Source organism: Hyperoodon ampullatus (assembly GCF_949752795.1).
Source record: "Hyperoodon ampullatus genome assembly, chromosome: 11".
Classification (NCBI taxonomy): Eukaryota; Metazoa; Chordata; class Mammalia; order Artiodactyla; family Ziphiidae; genus Hyperoodon; species Hyperoodon ampullatus.
Window position 1 is genome coordinate 41255410 of NC_136924.1, and position 24249 is coordinate 41279658.

At 39.2% G+C, this 24249-nt stretch overlaps 1 protein-coding gene across 1 annotated transcript in view; it reads left to right on the top strand.

Annotated features, from left to right (window-relative positions):
• The window catches only part of ATXN10 (ataxin 10), a gene marked incomplete at its 5' end in the record, with an annotated part of 159811 nt that overhangs the window by 45058 nt on the left and 90504 nt on the right, over positions 1–24249 (top strand). The window contains 4 exons of the mRNA XM_079715481.1: positions 1866–1946; positions 10061–10226; positions 18187–18295; positions 20068–20237. Coding sequence (XP_079571607.1) covers positions 1866–1946; positions 10061–10226; positions 18187–18295; positions 20068–20237 — 526 coding nt within the window. The remainder of the gene's footprint in view (positions 1–1865; positions 1947–10060; positions 10227–18186; positions 18296–20067; positions 20238–24249) is intronic.

Sequence of the window (24249 nt, forward strand, 5' to 3'; positions counted from 1 at the left end):
GCTTTAAGTGTTTATGTCAGAAAAGTAGGACTGAAATCAGTGACTTAAGGTTCTACTTTATGAAGATAGAAAGAGAAGAGTACAGTAAATCCTCAGTAGAGAGAAGAAAATAAAAGGACACAAGTCAATAACATGGAAAACAGAAAAACAATAGAAAGGATTAACAAAGGCAAAGCTGACTCTTTAAAAAGATCAACAAAATTGATTAAGAAAAAAGAAAGAGAGCACTAATGACCAGTATCACGAAAGAAGGCGTGGTTGTCACCTCAGTCTTAACAAACTCAAAGCTTGGTGAAGCTCCCTTCAACTGACAGTTCTGCAGGCTGAGGGCTGTTTGCAATAACATTCAAGGACATAAGTGTTAGGTCCTGAGTCCCTCTTTAAACCCTGGTAGTATTTTATTGTTTATAATTCCCCTAGTACACTGCTCTTCTTTCCTTCAAGCAGTCTTTGCAAGTCCTTTTGTGTCACCTCTAATTTAAATGCTCTCCCTTCCCTCTGCAACTAGGGATTCACCAAACTCCTGATTCTCCTGTCCCATCCATTGCCCCTCTTCCCTGCAGCCCTCTAGTTAGATAAACTTTGTTGTTTCTGTAATCCATGATGTGTGCCTGTGTGCTGCACCTAAGACATTTTTCTCTAATTATCTCTCTATGCGTGTGTCTCTCTCCACCCTTAGAGTTTGGAATTGCGGCTGGGACCTAGCCCCGCGCACACAGCATGTGGAACATTGTGGTTTTGAACGAATGTTCTTGTGGGAAAATGTTTTGAGCTCCAAATAGGTGAATTATGGATGAGCTTTAGGGTCACAGTTTTGTACACCTGGCTTGATATGCATGAATTTCTGTTGTCACTGTTTGATGACCTACCTAAATTGACGTGAAAATTGGGAATTTTGAATATTACCCATTATTGTTAGAAATATTTTACATCAGTGTTGGTCACTTATTTGAAAGGTTGTGGAAGAAACAGAATATGTGTTTAGGTTTTGTGTTTATGTGAAGTGACACTGTGTCATGGTAGTTAATATGCTTCATTTGGCTACCATACTTAAAAGGCATACTTTTATTCTGTTGTTTATTAAGAAGTGATTAAATAAACTGTGTTTGTCAATATAAATGCTTTACTGTCATGCTTATTCATAACCTTGGTTATGAATAGTATATTCTTTAGTTCTTAAGTCTTCAGATGCCCTCTGGTAAATATGATTCAGAATTAATTAATAGTACTATTCAATCTTTTTAGGTGTCACAGTGGTACTTTGAAGAAATATGCTTGTAATCTTTGCCTCAAGGGTTTCCCCAAGTTGATCTCTAAGTTTTGATGAGTGCATTGCTTGACAGTGAGGATGTTTTCTTGGTAACTTGAGAGCTCTTAAGGAGTAGATAATCAAGCCAGTATTCATTACTGTGTTGTTGGCATATGTTTAAATAAAAAGTATGACATGTCTATTTCTCTGGTTAATTTTAGCACTAAGTTTCTGACTAAAACAATTTAATATGTTTTGTTATACCTGAACTTGTAGCTAAATTTCATATTATTGTTTGAACTATAGTGAAGTATTTTCCTTTCTCAACTTAGATAAAAACTGTAGTAGGCCCTTTCCTCCAGTTGAATAAATTTGAATCATTTCAATACACTTTTCAGAAGTAAAATCAGAGAAAAATATTTTGAGGGTTTTCATTTTCTTTTAGCTGCTAATAGAAAATAGTATGTGAACCTCTAAAACATTTGAAGATTACAGCTAATCAAAAATTCAATAAACAGGAGTACTTTTATGTATAAGGTATGCCTATAAAGTAGATAAGGCCATGTCTGTTTTACTATGTTTGTAGTAACAAAACCTTTCCCTCCTTTTTTCTCAGGTTCTTGATTATTACAGACCATTTTCTGAAAAGCCCGGAATTGGTTAAAGTCATGTATGCCAAAATGAGCAATCAAGAAAGGTAACCCCAAAAACCAGTGTGGTTTTGAGTATTTAGCATTCCATATAGAGTATTCTGTACACATGACTGAAAAACTGTGTGGTTTCTTAGTTGGCACAAAATCTCTAAATACATGTTTCTGTGTCAGTAATGGTTTTAAATTGGTTGGTTAACATTACAGCGCAGCCACAACAGGCAGTGATTTACGTAGGGTTGCAGAATCCAGGTTGGCGCCATTATTCAGTAAAACCATATTAAAACATGTTAAGAACAAAATGTTATGCTTGTCCCTCGATTTTATAAAAGTAAATCATGCAGCTGTGTATTACAGCTGTATAGGTGAAATGTGCTCATTTGTTCACATCCCTGCTGTCATGATTTGGGATACATTCTGCTAGGTTTATAGTTTTCCATTAGATATTTTAGACGGAAAGAAAATCAGTACCCCTCTGTGACCTTCACTGGCCGTGTAGGGGAAGAGCAGTACCCTCTGAGCCCAGAGACCTTAGTACCTTGGCTCTGTGCTTTGTTGTCATAGTAACTCTTTATGTGACCTTAGCCAGGTCTTTCACCTTGTTTGGATTCAGTTTCTTGACATGTAAAATTAGAGGATTGAATAAAATGATTCCTAGTACTCGGTCCATTCCAAGAGTGTATGTTTTTCCTAACCTGATTGGAAATGTTGCCTTAGGAAAATAAAACTTACTCAGAAGGCACAGATCTAATGATCAAAAACCGTAAAAAATGTTAATCTTTGGATTGTAGTCACAGTTGTGATAATTGCTGTGGTTTTGAAATTCTTTCTGTACAGTTGGGTTCCAGCAGTTAATCTTTGTGCGCTCCTTTGTAGTCTTGTTAAGTAGTGTTTTTTCCTTCTTTAATATCTTTAACAAAAAGGAAAAGTTTGTGCTTTTAAAGTCAGTTTAAATGCCGTATTTATAAATCCAGTACCCCCTGCCACCACTGTCACATGCATACTTCTCTTACAGAAAAAGAACTAAAATAAGTAATGTGAAGAATAGTGCTATAAATTAGTAAATTCCTTTGCAGTAAGGAACGTCCGAATGCAAGAGAATACACAGTTTTAATATTCAAGTTTATGTTTTCCATATTCCTATCAAATGATCTATTGTTAACTGATCCATTTCCTAACAAAATGAGGATGACAAACTAAACATTGTCCATTTTTATTTATACAGAACTTGTAGCCACGGCTTTCCTACTTCATACGAATTCCTTACTCAGCTGCCACCTCTCCCCCGTCCTCTATTTTTCTTCCACAGGAGAAGTGCTTTTGTTTCATCACATCATCTGTTACACATTGTATCACGTCACACACCTGCTTGCCATTGTATGACACTAGTGTTAGATTGTTAGCTCTGTGAGGGCCAGGATTTGGTCTTTTTTATTCTGTGGTGTCCACATTTCCTAGCCTGTGCGTGGCACGTAACAAGCGCTAAAAAAAGTTTTTAAATGAAAGCTTGTGTAGACGAGTGAATTTTTCTTACTCATGAAAAGTTTTCTCTAGTATATTCATTAATGTAACGTCACCTACTGGACTGGAAACCTCAGAGTTGTCCCCACCTTCTCCTCCACTTCCCGCTTTACACTGGCCAGTAAGCCTTACCGAGTGTATCACCTTAGTCTGGTGTGAATTCACTCGCTTGTCACAGCTCTGGTTTACATGTCACCTTTGACTGGACTTTGGCTACAGCCTGTTTTAAAACTGTGATAAAATACACATAATATAGAATTTACCATCGTACCCTTTTTAAAACGTACAGTTCAGTAGTTTAAGTGTATTCACATTGTTGTGCAACCAATCTCCAGAACTTTTCATCTTATAAAATGGAAACTATACCCATTAAACAACTGCCCCCATTTTCCCCCTCCCCCAGCCCCTGGCAGCCACCATTCTACTTTCTGTCTCTGTGAACTTGCCTCCCCTAAGTACAGTTGATCCTTGAACAATGCTGGACTCAGAGGCACTGAACACCAGCGTCAGAAACCCGAGTGTAACTTACAGTTGACCTCTGCATCCGAGGGTCCTCTGTGCACTCAGATTCAGCCAAGGGCAGATCGTGTAGTACTGTAGTGCCTGTTTATTGAAAAAATCCCACATACACATGGACCCACACAGTTCAAATCCATGTTGTTCAAGGCAAGGGTCAACTGTACCTCACATAAGTGGAATCACACAGTATCTGTCCTTTCATGACTGGCTTATTTCACTTAGCACAGTGTCCTTAAGGTTAGTCCATGTTATAGCACATGTCAGAATTTCCTTCCTTCCTAAGGGTGAATAATATTCTACCGTATGTATTGACATATGTCACATTTTGCTTATCTAGTCGTCCATCGATGGACAACTGGGTTGCTTCCACCTTCCAGCTACTGTGAATAATACCGCTACAAACAATCCTGATTGTTCTAATTTGTGTTTTCCCTTCTCCTCTGTCATCTGCTGAACTGCCTGTGTGGGTCTTGCCCTGCCATGTAGTGGCCTGTGTAACTTGTTACAGGATGCCGTTAAGACTCCATGGTGTGGTGTTCAAGGCCCTTTTTAAACGTAGCTTCATTTCCAGCTCCTTCTCATTCTCCCCCAGTCACCACGCTGTAGCCACACAGAACTCCTCTCAGTTTTCCAGGCTTTCCCTTTGGCTTCATGCTTCTGTGTGTGTCCTTTTCTCTGACCGAAATGTCCTGACTACCCCTCTCCTTCTGGTGAGTACGTACTCATGCTCTGTTGGCCCTTTTCAGATACTGCCTGCTTTCTGTTGTCTCTCCTGACTTTCCCAGGCAAAGTTTTTTGCATCCTCATCTGCACGTTTATCATGATAATTTGCTTTTCTGCTAGAATATGTATTCTTCAAGGACAAAAACTGAATCTTGTGAGTTCTCTGTTCTTAACACCCACCAGAATCAGTACTGGAACAGTATTGGAATGGAAAACTCTACTAATATCAAACACTTACTGAAGCCTATCTGTAAGATGCCGTCTCTGTTGATACTGCAGACAGCAGATGGCTCTGTCAGCCAAGAGGAGGTGGTGTGCTGCCGTGGACCTCGTGGGTCTTGGCCGGTTCCGGTGGAGCTCACTGTGGGAACTGCTGAGTCTGCTTACTTGTCTTTGCTCAGGGGCGGGAGGAGGGGATGGGGTCTTGGCAGAAGTGCTCAGAGTTCTGCGGCAGAGTAGAGGCTGCTGGGTTCCCTGTTGACTCGTTTGGGGCAATGACAGATAATTCTTTGTTCAGAATGGAACGTTGACAGAATAATAGGATTGAAAAGATAGGCTTTTCTCAACAGGGATGTATAACGAATTCACTTCTCCCCTTGCACCTGGAATGGTGCTGCATGCCATCCTGTGAGTACCAAGAAGACAGGACATTTTCTGTGTTCTGTGGTTCAGATGAGGGACTGCACTGGAGATTTCTGGGGGGCCTTTGTGGTGTCTCAGCTGGGAACACACACCAGAGGCTCCTGAGGCAAGCCCAGGCTGTGGCCCCAACCTGCTGAATTAGAGTATATGGTCGGGTTGGGGCTGTTAGATTTAAAACGCTTGAGGCTCAGTCAGCAAAACAAGTACTGTATTCATTAAGCACCTGCTGGCGGTCCCTGGGGCCCCAGGGTGCACAGTCCCCACCTGCCCTTAGTGTGGGCGCGTAGGGAGGGGAAGCGCGTAGGGAGGGGAAGGGCCGTGTGAGTTCGGAAGCCCTTTTCTTGTGCTGGTTCTTTTAGTTGTCACAGTTAGTTGACTCCTTCACCCTGGTAGTTTATTTGGGCAGAATACTTGGTGAAGATATTTTGGATACAGGGTCAAAATCAATTCACATGGTATGATTCAGCAGAAATGAGAGCCTGTGTTTATACAATTTTCTTGTCCCCCTTCCCAGCGAATTGGAGTAATATTGAATTAAACTAGCTGCTCTTGGAAACCAACTTCTGTAGTTTTCAGGTTTATAATTTGTATAGCATAGTAGTTAAGAGCAGAGGCTAGTTGTGCCTCTCACTACTTTGGCTAAGTTACTTTTTGGAACTGTTTCATCTGTAAAATGAGGATAATAATGGTAGGCACCCTCTGAAATTGTCGTGGTTACTAACTGAAATGTATCTAAAGCTCTCAGTGCTGGCGTGTAATTGTCACTCAGTAACTGTGAGTGGCCATTTCTGCTTCCATATTTCTGCTGTTATTACTACTTCTTCTCTGATGATCTTGACTTTTTCCTCCAGGTAGCATCACTGTTATGTATGAAGGCAACATACAGCCATTGTCATTTAATCCTCAAAAAGACCTTGGGAAATAGGTATTATTCTTGCCACTTAGGTATTTGCCCTGGGTTACAAAGGTAGCAGAGGTGGTATTTGAACTCTTGTCTGTCTGATGCCAAATCACTGATCATTTTCCCTGTAGCGCACTAACTTCTTATATCTGTAATTTATGAAGGGACTAATGAAATTAATTCAGCAACAGCTGTCTGCCTGTATCTTGGTTAGCCTGTTTTCCAGGTTACTAAAAGTTTTGGCCTTTGTGGCATGCCATTCTACAAATTATACAGGTGGAGTAGTTATTCAGAATTTGTTAGAGATGTCAGTCTTTGAATTACAGATATTTTATTTCCAGAATTATTGGATATTATTTCCTGCCCTAGAACGCTCCTGAAACTCCCTCTCTCACTCTTTCCCCCTCCGCCTTTGCCCTTCACTCATAAAAAACTTACCTGTTTCAAGATGGTGCAGGCATGGCTTTTGAAATTGTAGACTGCATCAATTTAAGCATAACTTTAAAATATGAATCTTGCTATAGAATTTTCTCCTAAAATCCTTCACGTGTACATTGCTGTCAATTTTTTTATGAAACAGGAATCATCATTTTGAGGACAGGGTATGTAACTGTTCAGTCAGAAGTGAATTAGAAGTAGAACGCTAATGACAGCCAGTGATTGAGAGATAAAATTATAGAGTGACTCTGAGTTGAGTGGTGTGTCTGGTGAGCCTGAGGCAGCTCAAGTGATGATTTCTGGTTTAAAGGAAGTGAGACTGAGTTGTAATAATTTTAGACAGCTGGTCTCTGACCTCTTTGACTGGGTTTGTTTTTTTCCCTCCCCCCTGGTTAAATTATTTATTTATTTAGTTTTGGCTGCATCAGGTCTTAGTTGCGGCACGGGATCTTTTGTTGTGGCATGCGGGCTTCAGAGCACGTGGGCTCAGTAATTGCGGCACGTGGGCTCTCTAGTTGAGGCTCTTGGGCTCAGTAGTTGAGGCTCTTGGGCTCAGTAGTTGTGGCACGCGGGCTTAGATGCCCCGTGGCATGTGGGATCTTAGTCCCCTGACCGGGGATCAAACCCACATCCCCTCCATTGGAAGGTGGATTCTTTACCACTGGATCACCAGGGAAGTCCCTGACTGGGTCTTTCTACTTTTGCATCCTTCACTCCTGAGTGAATGGATTTGTTAGACCACTTGTGTTCTGTTATGTTTTCAAGAAAGTATTTAGTGTGGTTCCCCCGAGACTGGAAGAAGTAAGGCATTCCACATTATGTCCCATTTTCCCTGACTGCAGTACTTTTCAGTACACATATGTTTTCTGGCATAGAAGTGGGGATGGCAAATGAAATGCACGATCAAAATAAATGCTTCTGAAAGAAAATTTCCTACTTATATGTCCTGTGTGTGATTCCTTTATTTTATGAGAAGGATTTTTTGTTTTGTTTTGTTTTTCTTTTTCTTGGCCGCTCCATGTGGCTTGTGGGGTCTTAGTTCCCCAACCAGGGATTGAACCCGGGCCCTCGGCAGTGAAAGCGCGGAGTCCTAACCACTGGACTGCCAGGGAATTCCCGAGAAGGATAGTTTTTGATGGTGGCTAGAAGTAGAGGGAGTTGGAGAGTTAGGTGGGGATTCTGGGTGGGAGAGCCCCATATTTCAGACTAAAGTTTTTGGACCCACTCCTTAACAGTGGGAGCCTTTAAAAGTTTCTATTGGCAGATGACTTAATATAAGTACGATCATTTAATGAAGTATAATTTATTCTCAGGTAATATTCAAGCTTGGTTTGTACTTTTATATTTTAAAGATTAATTTCTGATTTTTCCCCCCTTTTTTCCTTCCAAATCACTCATTCCCCATCTCCTTAGATCTTCCATTTTGTAATCACCTAACAGAGTGTAGAGGTGCATCTCCTGAGCCAGGGAGAAGTCTGAGGAAGCACTGCCCCTGGGTGACTGTGTAAAGCAGGCAGGAAATCTGCATTTACCTTACCTCTTGGGGCCACCTCCCATGTCTCCCCCTGTCAACTGGTCTCCTTGGACCCCAGGGCCTTCCTGTGGCTGCTGGACAGCCTGGATTACCACCACCCTGTGGCCCACCTTTTGTCCTGACCCCACCTGACTCCTTCAGGATCTGCTCCTTCCTCGTTCAAGATCTGCCTGGTGTTTGGTCCTTTCCCCTAGTTATGACCTGTCTGTTCCTCATTCCTCTTCACCCTGTTTTGGGTAGTAGTCCACTGGGTGCTGAACTCCCTAAAGCCAGGGATCACAACTTCTTAGACCTCGAAATAACTGCCAGATTACAAAGAATATTTTTAGAGCAGACATTTGGGTTCCTCTTGAATCATACGCGCTAGGTGGCCTCTTCCTTAGCATTCCCGGAGGATCGTCCTGCTCAGGCAAGGTGGAAGGCCTGGCTCTGGGCCAGAGTACCCCATTCATCTTCAAAGATATGTGAGGGCTTCCCTGGTGGTGCAGTGGTTGAGAGTCCGCCTGCCGATGCAGGGGACATGGGTTCGTGCCCCGGTCCGGGAGGATCCCACATGCCGCGGAGCGGCTGGGCCCGTGAGCCATGGCCGCTGAGCCTGCGCGTCCGGAGCCTGTGCTCCGCGATGGGAGAGGCCACAACGGTGAGAGGCCTGCGTACGGCAAAAAAAAAAAAAAAAAAAAAAAAAAGATCATATGTGAATTCGAGAAAACAAACATACCCCAATGCTGAGCTACTTGTTGTTCTTTTGTGCTCAGTCGAGGGGATTATTTGTTTGTTTTGTTTTGGATTAATAATTTCTATAAGAAATCTGAAGTTTTAGGAGTTTTGAAAATTGCTAAGGTCTGTGGGTGATATTAACAGACTGATGATCTTTGCCAGCCTTTGGCTAAAATACAGGAAGAGTTTAGCACGTTTTATTTTCTACTTGAAGGAGTAACCAGTTCTTATTTTTCTCTTAGTGAGACATGCTCCCTGCCTAATACAAGTGTATTTTCCCCCATTTGCTAAGCATTTTAGATATTTGTATCACTTCTGATATAGAAATACATGAGAATTATGCATATCAGAAAAAAATCCCAATCAGAATGTGATTTGGAGAAACATCCTACTTGATTTATGCTGGGTAGATTGTTCTGTGTATGATTTGTTTTTCCTGGGAGAAGGAAAGAGATTGTTGAATAGAAATATTTAAGTGATAATTTAAATATTGAAGTAAAAATGGCATAGGTTTGGTCTTCAGATTTGTGTTTTTTTGTAAAGTAAAACAGTGAAACAAACAAAAAACCCAGCCTTCATAAGACAGATAGTAGAATGAGTGGGTAAAGCATTTGGCCCAGGAGATAGAGATTGAATCCTGTGTTTGAACCCTGCCGCAGCAGCTCAGTATGTGTGACACTGACAAGTAAATTGATTAGCCTCACTAGGCCTTATTTCCCCCTTTGCTCTTGGGGCTGTTGACAGTATCTGCCTCATGAAGGTTTTGTGTAGATTGAATGAGGAAATGTATGCAAAATGTTTAGCTCTGTAGTAAATAGTGAATAAATGTTAGCCCACTTAACTTTGCTGTTGTTTTAGTAGATGTAAATACTATGAAACTTAATTTGACAACATTTCTGAAATGTGGAATTATTCCAGTGCTGAAAGTAATGGATATAAAAAGGTGCTTGTTTCTGTAACCAGATCACATCAAAGAAATCAAGATTTTAAAAAACAGGCAGTTGATGAAGATTAATTGTATTCACAAAAAATATGTTTTCCCTAGCTAGACATTATAAGCAAGTAAGGAATTTAAAAATAAACATATTCTCTTAAAATGGCCTCTATAAATGTTTTTAGCATTATACAATTTCAACATTCATGTAAAAATCTTTTATGTTTTATAGGGTTACGTTGTTAGACCTTATGATAGCCAAAATAGTGGGTGACGAGCCACTGAGCAAGGATGAGATCCCTGTGTTTTTGAGCCATGCCGAGCTGATTGCGAGCACTTTCGTGGATCAGTTCAAGGTTGTGCTGAAATTGACCTCTGAGCAGCATACTGATGATGAGGTAAGAGAACAGACAGCTTTTCTAACTCAGCTAGGTCCTCTAAGGACAAAAGCTTTAAAAACTATTATAGGGACTTTCCTGGTAGCACAGTGGTTAAGAATCCGCCTGCCAGTGCAGGGGACACGGGTTTGAGCCCTGGTCCGGGAAGATCCCACATGCCGCGGAACAACTAAACCCGTGTATCACAACTGCTGATCCTGCACTCTAGAGCCCTCGAGCCACAACTACTGAAGCCCACATGCCATAACTACTGAAGCCCGCGTGCCTAGAGCCTGTGCTCCGCAACAAGAGAAGCCACCGCAGTAAGAAGCCCGCATGCCGCAGCGAAGAGTAGCCCCCCCTTAACGCAATTAGAGAAAGCCCACGTGCAGCAACAAAGACCCAACGCAGCCATAAATACATACATACATACATACAAACAATTATATAAGTAACGTATCTGCTGAATGTTGGTGGGTGCACTCCCTCTCTAAAATTCCTATGTAGGGGCCTTTGGGATGTGATTAGGTCATGAGGGCCCTCATGAATGTAATTAGTGCTCTTATAAAAGACACCCCAGAAAGATTCCTTATCCCTTCCACCATGTAAGGGCACAGCGAGAAGTTGGCTATCTGAAGCCTAGACGAGGCCCCTCCCCAGAACCCAGCCATGCTGGCACCCTGATCTTGGGCTTGCAGCCTCCAGACCTGTGAGAAATAAATATTTGTTGTTCATAAGCCACCCTGTTTGTTGTATTTTGTCATAGGAGCCTGAGCTAAGACAGTATACTTATTTTAGAACAGTTATGAAAATACAGAAAAGGGAGAACAGTGCCGTTATTCTTACCATCCAGAGTTAATGACTTAACAAAATAATAGTTAATATATTTTTCTAGGCAAATAACATCAAATACATGCATGCATACATACACACATACACAAACACATATATATATTAAAAATGAAATCATTCTGGGCTTCCCTGGTGGCGCAGTGGTTAAGAACCACCTGCCAATGCAGGGGACACAGGTTCGATCCCTGGACTGGGAAGATCCCACCTGCCGCGGAGCAAGTGAGCCTGTGTGCCACAACTACTGAGCCTGCGCTCTAGAGCCCGCGAGCCACAGCTACTGAACCCACGCGCCACAACTACTGAAGCCTGCGCACCTAGAGCCCGTGCTCCTCAACAAGAGAAGCCACTGCAATAAGAAGCCCGCGTACCACAACAAAGGGTAGCCCCCGCTCGCTGCACCTACAGAAAGCCCGCGCACAGCCACGAAGACCCAGTACAGCCAAAAATAAATAAATAAAATAAATAAATTAAATTAAAAAATGAAATCATTCTGTACCACCTATTTGTAAGTTCCTGTTTTTTCTTCTCCTGAATGTATGTAAGTTGCATGAGGGCAGAAGTTTTGACTGTTATGTTCATAGAACTATGTACATAGTAGGCACTTTAGTGAATATTTGCTGAGTGCACAAACAAGCAATACATAGTGAATGTCTTTAAAATGCCGGTGTAGCATTCTGTGTAAAGAATTTACCATGATTATTTGTCTGTAGTTGGACACTTGAGTTCTTATTTCTGTTTATTGTAATCAGTGCTGTAGTCTGTGTCTTTGTAGTTATGTCTTCATACATTTAAAAATTCTCCTCAAGCCTACCCTAGATCATTTAGGTCTTTTCTTTACTAAGGAGATGGACACTAGCTTACAGTAATTCTGTTTCCCTCCTCTTTAATTCAGGAATTCTCTGTATTTTTGTCTGCTCCTTCCTTCCCTTCTGTCTTAAAGTTAGCATTGTTCTTTCTCTGGAATACTACTCAGCAGTAAAAAGAAATGCACTTCTGGTATAACAACAGAGATGAATCTCAAACATAGAGTGGAAATAGACTAGAGAATATACTGCATGCGTCCATCTCTGTGAAATTCTACAGCGGGCAAAACTTATCGATTATAACAAAGCAGATCAGCTGTCACCCGGGCTGGAAGTCGAGGGGTGGAATTGATTGTCAAGGGACAAGAAGGAACGTTTTGGGTAATAGAAGAGTTATATGTAGCTGTGTACAGTGACACAACCCTACCCTTCAGATGGACATATTTTATTGCATGTGAATTATACCTCAAGTGTCGATTTCAGCGTGTTCAAAAACATCACAGAGGTTATTTCCATGCTGATAGGAATGGTGAGTAGGGAGGTAATCACTTGGGCACAGAGGCGGGAATAGGTGAGCAGGCTGCCCTTTGACAGGCCCGTCCACTTGCTGTCTCCAGATGGGAAGGTAGGGAAGGTGGACCCTGACCGACAGCATTTCCTGGAGGGCTGTGTGTGACACTGTGGACCTGTTAACTCCCACAGTAAATGTAGGCTGTGATTATGCTTGTTCTGCCATGTAAGTGTATTTCTTTCTTTGTGAAAATACTTTCTTCAAGGTTGCTTTGCTGTTGATTTTCTGTGCTGGATCAGAGAGGCCATGTCAGGTCTCACGGTAAGGTCAGTATTTTAATTCTCCTTTCTGTGGTAGCAGAAAGCTTTACTTGTAGGCTGCTTCCCTTTCTGGAGATAGAGTTGCCTCTGTTTCCAGCAGGAGGAGCAGCGAGCTGTGCTTCAAGGAAGTTTCAAAAAGGAATTTTCCAGGAGACAGAAAATGAAGTACACTTAGTACTTGTTAAATCCAGCTTTGAACTTTTTCAAGGCACTTATATTTAAAGTATAGATGATTTCAATATTGTACTAAGAAGTTACCTGATGTAACTTTTTATGTTTAGGAAAAGTTATATTTTTCACACTTTGTTCTTTAAAGGTGGGAGGAATTATTATGTATTAATAGATAGAAAATTGTAGATAGTTTTTTTTTTGAAAAGCCCAAATAGTTCACTTTTTGAAAATTCATTGATCTATATACTCATGACTTGTACTTGTTAATGTGTATGTGGTATCCTTTAAGGTTGAAGTTTTTAAAAAAGCCATAGTAGTATTTAAGAAGGACTTGTACCTCAATATTAAATATACCATAAACCTCGTAGTGTATCAGAGCTGGCCTGTAGCAACCTCTGAGAGTCAGTTATTAAATATGCAGAAATTTGTGAGCTTGGTAGTTTGAAGTCAGCCACGGTGGAAGTGTTTATACCATTCACTGCTGAATCCACTGCCAGTTTACCAGCAAACCACTGCATTTACCCATTTGTGATATTTTTAGGACAAGACGTCCAATAAAGTTCTCATGATGCTATGACCTAAAAATCAGAATGAAAATAGATGTTTTTAATAGCATCAGTTTTTAAATTTATTTAATTGTTTGGCTTTAAAATTCTGAGGTTTTATTCGTGTGTTCCTTTATACAAGTAGTCTTAGGTTCTCATATTAACATACCTGTTTCTGTCCTTTGGTGAATTTTGGCGTACTACTTGTTTCCAGGTTTTGGTGTGTTCTTGTCAGTTGTAGTATGCTTATTTTTTAAGATTGAAGAGTCAGTTTAGCTTTATCTTGAGTCTCAGTCTTGTCACTTGCTGTAGTGAAACTTGCCTTTCTTATGAAATATTTTCTTTGTTGTAAGAAAAAATAATTCAGGCCAAATGCTGTGAAACAGAAGGTTAAGAACTCCTCTTTTTCACCCATCCCCCATCTATTTTCTACAGATATATCAGCGTATACTTTTTTCCTTCCAAAACTTTTTTGTATATACACACCTATACATTTTGTTGCTTTTTTGAGACACAATATACTAATTCTATCCTGCAACTTCCTTTTCACTTACCCCGATATTTCGTACACTCTAACACATGTGCATATTCATCTCACCCTTTTTAATAGTTGAATAGTATTTCACTATATAGATGCATCACAAGTTTTTTCTTTTGTTCTCCATAGATGTACATATGAGTTGCTTACAGATTTGTTTTCTTAAAAACCTTCACAAATAATACTACAGTGAACATCCTTGTAAAAATATCTTTGCAATTTTGGACAAGTAGGTCTGGGATTATAAGTTCCTTGAAGTTGAATTGCTGAGTAGAGGGAGTATGTTTATTTAAAATTTGTAAGAGAAATTTCTAAATGACACACCTAAGAGTACAAGAGTGTGTGGGTCTGCACCCCTTCACTAATCTAATTATCATTTCTCTCTTGTTTTTCAGTGATCAGTATGTTAGTTTGTTTTTCGTGTTAGGTTACCTTTTAAAATACGTTTATTAATGAGCATTTTCAGAAAGTTAATCTTTTGTTACACATATAAGAAACTTTTTTTTGCCCATAGTTAATTTTTTGTTTGAATTTATTTATGGTAGTCTTAGCCTTTTAGGAATTTGTTTTGTTTTTAATCCAGTTAGGCTTATCAATTTTATCCTTATGACTTCTGAATTTTTTTTTTTACAGATTACTAAAATCATCTCCACTTAGACTGTGGAAATATACACCTATATATTCTAGTTCTTTCAGTACTTTGTCTGAGTTTGTAATTAACCTAGAATTTATTTTTGAGTAAGAAGTGTAGTGTAGATCCAAATGAATTGCTGTGTCTTAACTCTGCAAGACTATATAATCTTTGGTAGAAGACTGCTTGGGTTTGAACCTGGATTTCTTATTATTGGTGTGTGATCTTGGAAGTTACTTACCCTCTTTGTGCTCCAGTTTCTTTTACCTGTAAAATGAATTGTATTTTAATATAAGCACTTAGTATACTGACTGGTACATAGCTACTATTCCCCAAAAGTTATCTGTTAATTATTGTATCAATACCATTTAGTGAATAATCTCATCCTTTCTACTAATTTTAGTGCTACCCAAATCATATGTTAAATTTTTAATATAATTTTGGATCCATTTCTGGATTTCTGACCTTTTACGGTGGAAATCAGTAAGATACTAACAACTGTTAAAGAATTCAAATGAATTCATATGTTTATATGCGATAAAGGAATGCTGAAATGAACTTACAGAGAGATGCAGAAACTAGTCTATGCACAAGGCAATAATTAATTGCATTCCAGCCAGACAGAAGTAATCTCCATTTCTGTAGACAAGAATCATTGACATTATTGTCAGTTTTATGCAACTGACAATGTTGTAAAATAGCTCGGAGACACTGAATTGGTAAAGTGAGCCCAGGCAGATGATCTAGATGGTAGACTGATCTCTGTTTTTCTCTTTAAACAACTTAAAAATCTTGTTCCTTTGACTTGCCTACATCTTTTTTCCCCCATCTGTGTCTGACTTAATGAATATAGTTTTATAATACTTAAAAATAATGGAAGGGTATCTCACTTATTCCTCTTATTTTTTTAAAAAAGTAATTTTTTCTGGCTGTTATTTCATTATTAGTTTCCAAATGCTCATTAGAAACACTTCATTAATAAAAGGATTCTAATGATTAAAACTGGAGATGTGGTAGGTGAGGATAGATTAATTTTCTTTTGGGTTTATTTCAGGGAATATCGTAGAATTTAGGAGCTGGAAGGAAACTTCAGATCATCTCTTCCAACCCCCTAATTTTATTTTTGTCTTTTTATCAAGAAAAATTTCAAACATAGACTAAGAGAAAAGTGTCTTGAAACCCCATCACCCAGCTTCAACACTTATCAATTCACCCCCATTCTTGTTTCATCAACAGTCCCACCCGTTCTTATGCCAGCTGCCCCCGATTCAAAGAGGGCTCCCACAGAGTTCATCAGTTAATAGTTTACATGTGTCTCTAAAAGATAAGGAGTCTTCATACATAAGTAAAATACAGTTAGCACATCTGAAAACTTAATAAAATTTTAATATCAAATGAACAGTATTTAAGTGTTCCCCATTGTCTGATATTCTTTTTCAAGTTTATTTCTTTGAATCAGGATATAAGGGCATACTTTGCAATTGGCTGCTGTATCTTAAATCTCCTTTAACTAGGTTCCGCTTTCCTCTTCCTCCTCTCTTTTTTTCCCACCTTTGCTCATTTTCTGTTGAACTGGGTTATTTCACCTGTACAGTTTCCTACAGTTTCCTTTTTGATGAGGATATCTCCATGGTGGGGTTTAACATACCCCCTCTTTTCCTTGCCTTTCCTGTGAATGATAATTCCTTCCAGAGGCTTATTCAGATTTGGGTTTTTTTTCCTTCTTCTTCTTTTTTTCTCTTTCTAGTATATTTCATTGTTGGTGATAAGTACTTTCATCAAGAGTCATATAATGTCTGGTTGTCTCTTTTTGTAATGTTAGCAGTTGTTAATGACTATTGCCTAGATCCATTAATTCTTTGCAGGTTGTGAAATGGTGGTATTTGGACTCTATCATTCATTTTTCATTTTTTAGCTGGAATATTTTATAAAGAGAAACTTATAATAAACTATTAGGTTATGCAAGGCTCATTTTGATTAAGAAAAACAGAATAAATGGTTGATCCCCCCCCCACCTTTGATTACCAGTCTTCAAAGTATTGAGCTGGTTTTATGGTATCATACAAAGTTGATGAGTGAGTTGTTTAGTTTTACTTTAATCATTATTATGAAGTCATGGCTTGTAAACCACTGGATTTGTTTTCAGTCCATTTTAGCAGTAATTCTTCCTAATGGTTTCACGTGCCATTGCTGGCCGGGGGAGCCTCTTCAAGTTGCATCTGATTCCTTCTGACATGATCCGAGGAGACTCTGATAGCTGCCTTGCTCTCTGGTATGACAAGGTGTCCAGGGTCATCTCATATGTGCTCTGCCCCAGACCTATAGCCAATCAGCCATTTCTTGAAGGAGAAGTGGTATCTGAAGATGACCGTCTGGGCAACTACTCATTTAATAAAAGAGGATGCAGACGCTGTGCTAAATAAGTTAATAGATTTGCTCCAGTCTTCTAAACAGACTTCTAATCTAGATATTTTCTCCTAACCTTTAAACTAGCAAGCGAAACCTATTAAACAAAATTAAAGACACACAAAAAAATGTGTGTTTCTTGCTATTTGAGATTTCAGAATACTATATTAAAATATTATGTCCTGGGGACTTACCTGGCGGTCCAGTGGTTAAGACTTTGCGTTCCAGTGCAGGAGGTGTGGGTTCGATCCCTGGTTGGGGAGCTAAGATCCCACGTGCGTCGTGGCCAAAAAACCAAAACATAGAGCATGTTGTAACAAATTCAATAAAGACTTGTAAAAGTGGTCCACATCAAAGAAATCTTTAAAAAAAATACTGTCTCCTAATTGGAGAATAATAAATACACATTTAGAATTTTAAAAAGGAAATAACTTGTTTTTCTTTTGAAGAACATTATGTGAGATAATAAATGGTTAAATTTATATTACCACATTTTGTCAAATAATGTGCACTGTAAAAATGAAGTAAAAAAATCTGTGCAAAAATTACATTTTAAAATTATATTTAGACTACCTAATGCCATGCAGTTGGTAGCTGGTAGTTTCTTGATCATGTACTCTGTTTGATAATAAGTTATTTAGTAGTTATGTGAACTAACATTTTCAAGTATCTTTTCTAAGCTACCAAGATATTGCATATAGGTTTATATTCACCCAGAAATAATCCAAGTTATTGCAGCTGAAGTTCTTTCAACCACAGCATTTTACAGGATTCCTGTGGACAAGAAATTAATGTATTTCATGGGATACTTGTATCTTTAAAGTAGAACTTGCTTGCTGGGAACGCTTTAAAAAGAAAGTATTTGCATAAATGTTATGTACATAGCTAGTAATTTTGAACATTTATTCCACTGTTGGAAGGTATTTTTGCTTGAATAAGAACTTTTCTTACTCTTTGCTCCAAGAAGACACATAATGACACATAATCTTGCGTTCTTGATAGCAGATGTCTGCTGTTGGTGAAAATGATTATTCCTGTACATGTTTAATACTTCTGTTTTGTTCTTGATAGTTCTGGTTCTCTGTTTAGATGTTACAAGCACTGTCTCTTGAATATTTTTTGTAATATTTCATTCTCCTACAGTTATTTAATAATAGTCATCATTTTAGCTTGCCTTAAAAGTCATATTTTCTTTTCCTTTTAGGAGGCACTGGCTACAATTAGGCTTCTTGATGTCCTTTGTGAAATGAGTGCTAATACTGACCTGCTCGGTTATCTACAGGTTTATCCTGGCTTGCTGGAAAGAGTGATTGGTGAGTGAAATATCACACATATTATTATTTTTATTTATTTATTTATTTATTTATTTATTTATTTATTTATTTATGCGTGCTGGGTCTTTAGTTGTGGCATGCGGGATCTTTGGTTGCAGCGTGTGGGATCTTTGGTTGCAGCGTGAGGGATCTTTAATTGTGGCATGCATGCGGTATATAGTTCCTTGACCAGGGATTGAACCTGGACCCCCTGCATTGGGAGCGTGGCGTCTTAACCGCTGGACCACCATGGAAGTCCCCATATTATTTTTAACTAAAAAATCTTTGACTTGTCATACTGTAGTATAAGTTCAAACACAGATCCTTAACTTTCAGTGTATTAGTATATTTTTGAGATTTTTTTGGAATATTTTTTCTTGAAAGGAATCACAGTGTTTTGGTAACAGCTCAGGCTTTTGCCACTTAACCTGCTGTTTGTGATGCCTAATCAGTTGATGAGGATATTAATCCTGTTACACAGGGTGCCCATAGTGGGTGTTCCATCAGTAGTGGTTGTGATGGTGATGATGGAGGGGGCAGTTATGACAGTGATGGGGGGGTTATGACAGTGATGGGGTTTCGACGATGTTGGCGATTTTCATGCTCCTGTAGTTTTACCAGATTTGTTAGTAGATTTTTCCAGTTACACTTATGGAACGTGAAGAATATTGCTTTACCCGTAGTACTGATAATTATGTATTCTGTTCTTATAAGAAAACTGTTTTAAATAAGAAGCCATTGCTTGAAATATTCCCATCTTTGCTAAAAAGCTGTTTGCAAAATAATTCATCTACAACCTGCTCCTTGTGCTTAGCCATGCTTATGGTTGCTCTTCAGTGTTTGCTATTTTTTTCTTTAAAAAACAGATTATACTTATTCTGGAGACCCATATGCTAAGGAAGATGAATTGGTGTCTAGATGGGTAGATGAGTTAGCAGTGAGCTTTAGGAGATATTTAGAATCTCATATCAGTGTTTTATTTTGAATGCGGTGCTTCCAGTGATAAGTAAAATAAGACATCACAAACCTGAGAAACTGAATCATTGTGGGAAAAGCATGTGTTTGGAGCCAGGGCAAACATGGGTTGTCAGCCCAACTCTGCCCAATTACTAACTTCTCTGAGCCTGATTTCGTCATTATAAAATTGGGAAAGTGACCTGCCTTTAGTAACTTTATTGAGAGTGTTAAATGAGATAATGTGAAAACATTTAAGAAAGCTTCTGGAAGATTGTCTACTTTCATAGGCTGCCTACAAGCATTTCATAGAGTATAACAATGTTAAGTTATTTCTCCTGAGGGTAGCCAACATAGATGAATGGGGAACACATGCTGCCTTCTGATTATCTGGACAATGAGAAAAAAAAGCAACATGCTTCTTAGTTTTTGTCATATGGCTCATTACAGATAGGTGTTGCAGGTTAGACTTAGCTGACTGTAGTTGTCGCATGAGTTCCTTCATAAAGAAGTTGGAATTGGAATCCTTTTACTAGGAAAGATGGTAGAAATTTTTTAGCTAACTTTTCTTTGTGGATAAATAGAAAGTCCAGGTGGGGGTAATCATTTTGGCTTATCTGCAAAACTAGAGTCATGAAAAATTCTAAAGCAAAAGCAGAAGAGCCTTCTAATTGTTATTTTAAAGAAAGCTTTCAGTACTCTACCTGTGTTTTATTTTAATCCATTAAAATAAATTAGATTTATTTATGGGAATCTAGTATAAAACATAAAAATAAAAATTTTTCTATGGAAAATGAAGTTCATTGTTTTTGTCATAGAACTTTTACGAGCGATTCATGTAGCTGGCCTTGATACCGTAAACATCTTCAGCCCCTGTGCTTGCATAAAAGCAGAAGGTGACATCTCAAATATGGCTGAGGGCTTCAGGTCTCATCTCATCCGTCTGATTGGAAATCTGTGTTACAAGAATAAAGATAACCAAGACAAGGTACGGTTCTTTCTTAGTACATTTCATACACACGTGGCTTTATTTAGAATCCGTTCACTTTTGGGGAATGAAGCTTGAGGTGCTTAGAAAGTAGCCTGAGGTATATCTATATGCATATATTGCCACAGGTAAACATAATGTGTCATATTTGTTTGTATTAGGGTTTGTATTTTTGTAGTTTTGTGTTGTCTTTGTCCATAGTGTTTGAGCCAGTCTCCTTTCTTTCAAATAGTCAATGCTGTCCTAAGTCTGTGCATTTAAACACACTATTTGTTTATATAGAGAACAGTGAATGAAAAATAGAACCTAGAAATTTTCAAACACATAGTAGACGTTTAATAAACAGTAGTTTTTATTAACTGTTATCTTAAAAAACAAACAAACCGATGGACCTAGAGTCTGTCATACAGAGTGAAGTAAGTCAGAAAGAGAAAAACAAATACCGTATGCTAACACATATATATGGAATCTAGAAAAATGGTACTGATGAACCTAGTGGTAGGGCAGAAATAAAGATGCAGATGTTGAGAACGGACTTGAGGACATGGAGGGGGGAAGGGGAGGCTGGGACGTAGTGAGAGTAGCATTGACATATATATACTACCAAATGTAAAATAGATAGCTAGTGGGAAGCTGCTGCGTAGCACAGGGAGATCAACTCGGTGCTTTGTGACGACCTAGAGGGGTGGGATAGGGAGGGTGGGAGGGAGGCTCAAGAGGGAGGGGATATGGGGATATGTGTATACATATGGCTGATTTCACTTTGTTGTATAGCAGAAACTAACAGAACATTGTAAAGCAATTATACTCCAATAAAGATGTATAAAAAAACAAACAAACAAAAAAACAAACCTTAACATCTGTGCCCTACATTTATGGATGACAGCATCATAAGCATTTCTTCCCGATATCTTGAAATGGACATGATGTTTAAGTATTAAATCTCTGAAAACTCAATAGACTGCCATTAGAAACCTCTTTTGTGCTGAATAGCTTAGGGGCAATTGTATTGATAATGTGATTAAAAAGAGATGGCAGGAGAATTGGACCATATGCTTCATATTGAACAAGTCTGCCTGTATTTTTCCAGAGTTTTACTTTGGGTGGCATTTGTTTTGCTTCGTCAGATATTGAATATATGTGTGGCAGGTTATATTTTTTCCAAGATGGCTGCAGAAGTACCTCATCATTCTGCATGTATTCCTGCAATGTGACTTTGCCACTCCCCCATCAAGGGTTAGATTTACTTCTCCATCCTCTTGAATCTAGATGACTAAGGCCCTGTGACTGCTTTGAATAATAAAATATGGTGGGAGTGATCCTGTACCACTTCTGGTGTAGCCCTTGACTGGTCTGGCAGATTCTGTATCTGGCTTCGTGGAAGCCAGTCACCATGTAAGAAGTGCAGTTTCCCTGAGATCATCATGCAATTCCCTGAGATTACCAAGTCCACATGGAGAAGTCCTGGAGGATGAGATGCAGTGAGGAGAGAGAAAGGGACTAGTCAAGGAACACCAAGGAACCAGGCATGTAAGTGAGAAACCATCTGGGAACTTTTTAGGTAGTTGCTCAGTTCCTTCGTTCCAAGCTCAGTTCCTCAGTTGCCCAGTTGATTCCACATGAATCAGGGACAGCCTGCCTGGCAAAGCCCTTTCTGAATTCATGACCCACAACACTGTGAGAAAAAGTAAAAAATTGGGGAAAAAATTTTTTTTGTAGGTTCTGCTTCTGTTAATGCCCGTGTAAGCTAACGTTGGACTGATCCTCTTGCAAATAATAATTATAAACTCTGGACAAAAGACAGCTATGTGAAGACACTCAAATTTGACACAAACAGATAGATTTTGGAATCGAAATGACAGTTGGAAGAACGGCGCAGCAGAGAGTGTGCCATGCAGGGCAGTTAAAACTCTGATAGAAAATCTACAGCACTTTTAGCTTAAAGAATCAAAGGACAGTTTGGAGCAGTCACAGCCTTTAGAAAGTAAAAGGGGGAATCCCGGAAAGGAGAAAGTTAAGCCCCACATTCTGTGTACCAGCCACCTAAATCCCTGCTGGTGCCTGAATCAGAGATGCATGGGGCAGGCTCCAAGCAGCTAAGCTAAGGATAAGATAATTATACTGAGATTTGAGCTGCCACCCTGGAGTTTACGGTTTAAGTCCAACCAAGGTAATTACCTGCTAAAACAAAAATATCAATATTCTTTAGAGGAATATAATAGGATCTAGAATTTTCCACAGCATAACATTCACAATGTCTAAGATAACTTATGAAACACAGAAAAATATGACCCGTTATCCAGACAAAAAAGATAACGGAGATAGACTGTGTGGTAACACACATGTTGGGTTTATCAGACAAGGATTTTAAAGCAGTTGTAACTATGCTCAAGGATGTAAAAAAAAACATGCTTTGAATGAATGAAAAGATAGCTTATCTCAGCAGAGAAATGGAAACTATAAAAAAGAACCAAGTGGAAGTTCTAGAACTGAAAAATGCAGTATCCAAATAAACTACAAAAATTTTACTGCATGAGCTTAACAACTTGAGATGACAAAGAGTCAGTGTACTTGGAGATAGATGAGTAGAAACCATCCAGTCTAAAGAACAGAAGAAATCATCCAGTCTAAAGAACAGAGGAGAGAAAAGGTTGAAAATGGAATGGCCATCCTAAGATGCTAAGTTTTGGGGTAGTGTGTTTTGCAGCATTTGATAACTGGAATAATTCCTATAGGACGTGGCACAGAACTTAACACTGGGTAATTTGCTCCTTTATTACATGTGTGTACCGTTTTGATGGCTCCTCATCTTCAAGCAAGTGTGAGTGGAAGACTACTGATCCACCCTTGGAAAATTACTGGACTGATTTTTGTAAGAGAAAGTTGATAGAGGATAAAACACTTTACCTTTTTTTAATGACCAAGACTGCCTTTCTTCAGGAGCACAAAAGAAGTGGTTTTCTTGTGTTTACCTATACTTTTGTTGCTAATTTGGATTGGCTTCTTAAAGGAACAAAATGTAGTAACCCTTAAAAGGCTTATGAAATAACTCACTGAAGTCAGGGTCAGATTGCACCGTAAGTAAATACGGAGTGTGCCCGAGTGCTGCTCTGGAGAGGTCGCGGGGCTCACAGGAAGTCTATAGTGTGTCCTTCACGTGTGCAGTTGCTAATAGCACTGCTGACTTCTGAGCAAACACTCTTGAAGGTATGAAGGAGTTCATTCTTTGAGCGTAAGAATGCCTCTGCTTCTCCTACTTTTTTTACCTATGCCAACAAAAAGCTTAACCTGAAAGCATTACTTGTGGGATTTTTTTTTCTCTTTCCAAAGAATCTACCACAGCATAACAATCTTGCAGCCAAATCCTGATTCAATCTGAGCATTAGAGACATTATTAGCCTTGCTCATTGATGCCTCAAAGGATGGAGTTCACGAGCACTTGATGACTTTAGTTATAATTTTGGAGAAATGGATGGTTATGTAGCAGGTCTTTATCACCATGCCATTAATTTCCATTGTATCGTCTGGATGGATTGTCGCACTTCTCTGCAAATTGGGGCCTAAAAGGATGTTTGGCTCTTTCTCTACTAAAAGTATGAGTTAGGGGGATTTTGTATCGTTGAGCTTAATTTAGTTCATCCCTCACCCAGAGGGAAGAAGGGACTCCTGATTTGTTTAGTGTCTACTATGTCCAGTGTTGTGCTTAGTGAACTAACTGCATGTGTTATCCACTTGAATCTCTGCATCAGCCCTGCAAATCCGGTTCTGCCAGCCACACTGTAGGGAGAGGCCACCAGTTAGTGATTTGCAGAGTCCAGAGTAGAATTTAGATTTGTCTGTGAGCTCCTGGGCCTGTGCTGTCTCCCCTGTACCATGGAGCTTCTCATTTGGGAGCTCTCCAGGGGTTTGGAGAAGGGGTTTAAAACAGACTTCCTGAATGACTTGAGACCAAAGATGCTGGAGGCTGGTGAACCCTGCCCTCCCAGGCTAAGCAGCCCCCTTGGGCCTGCTC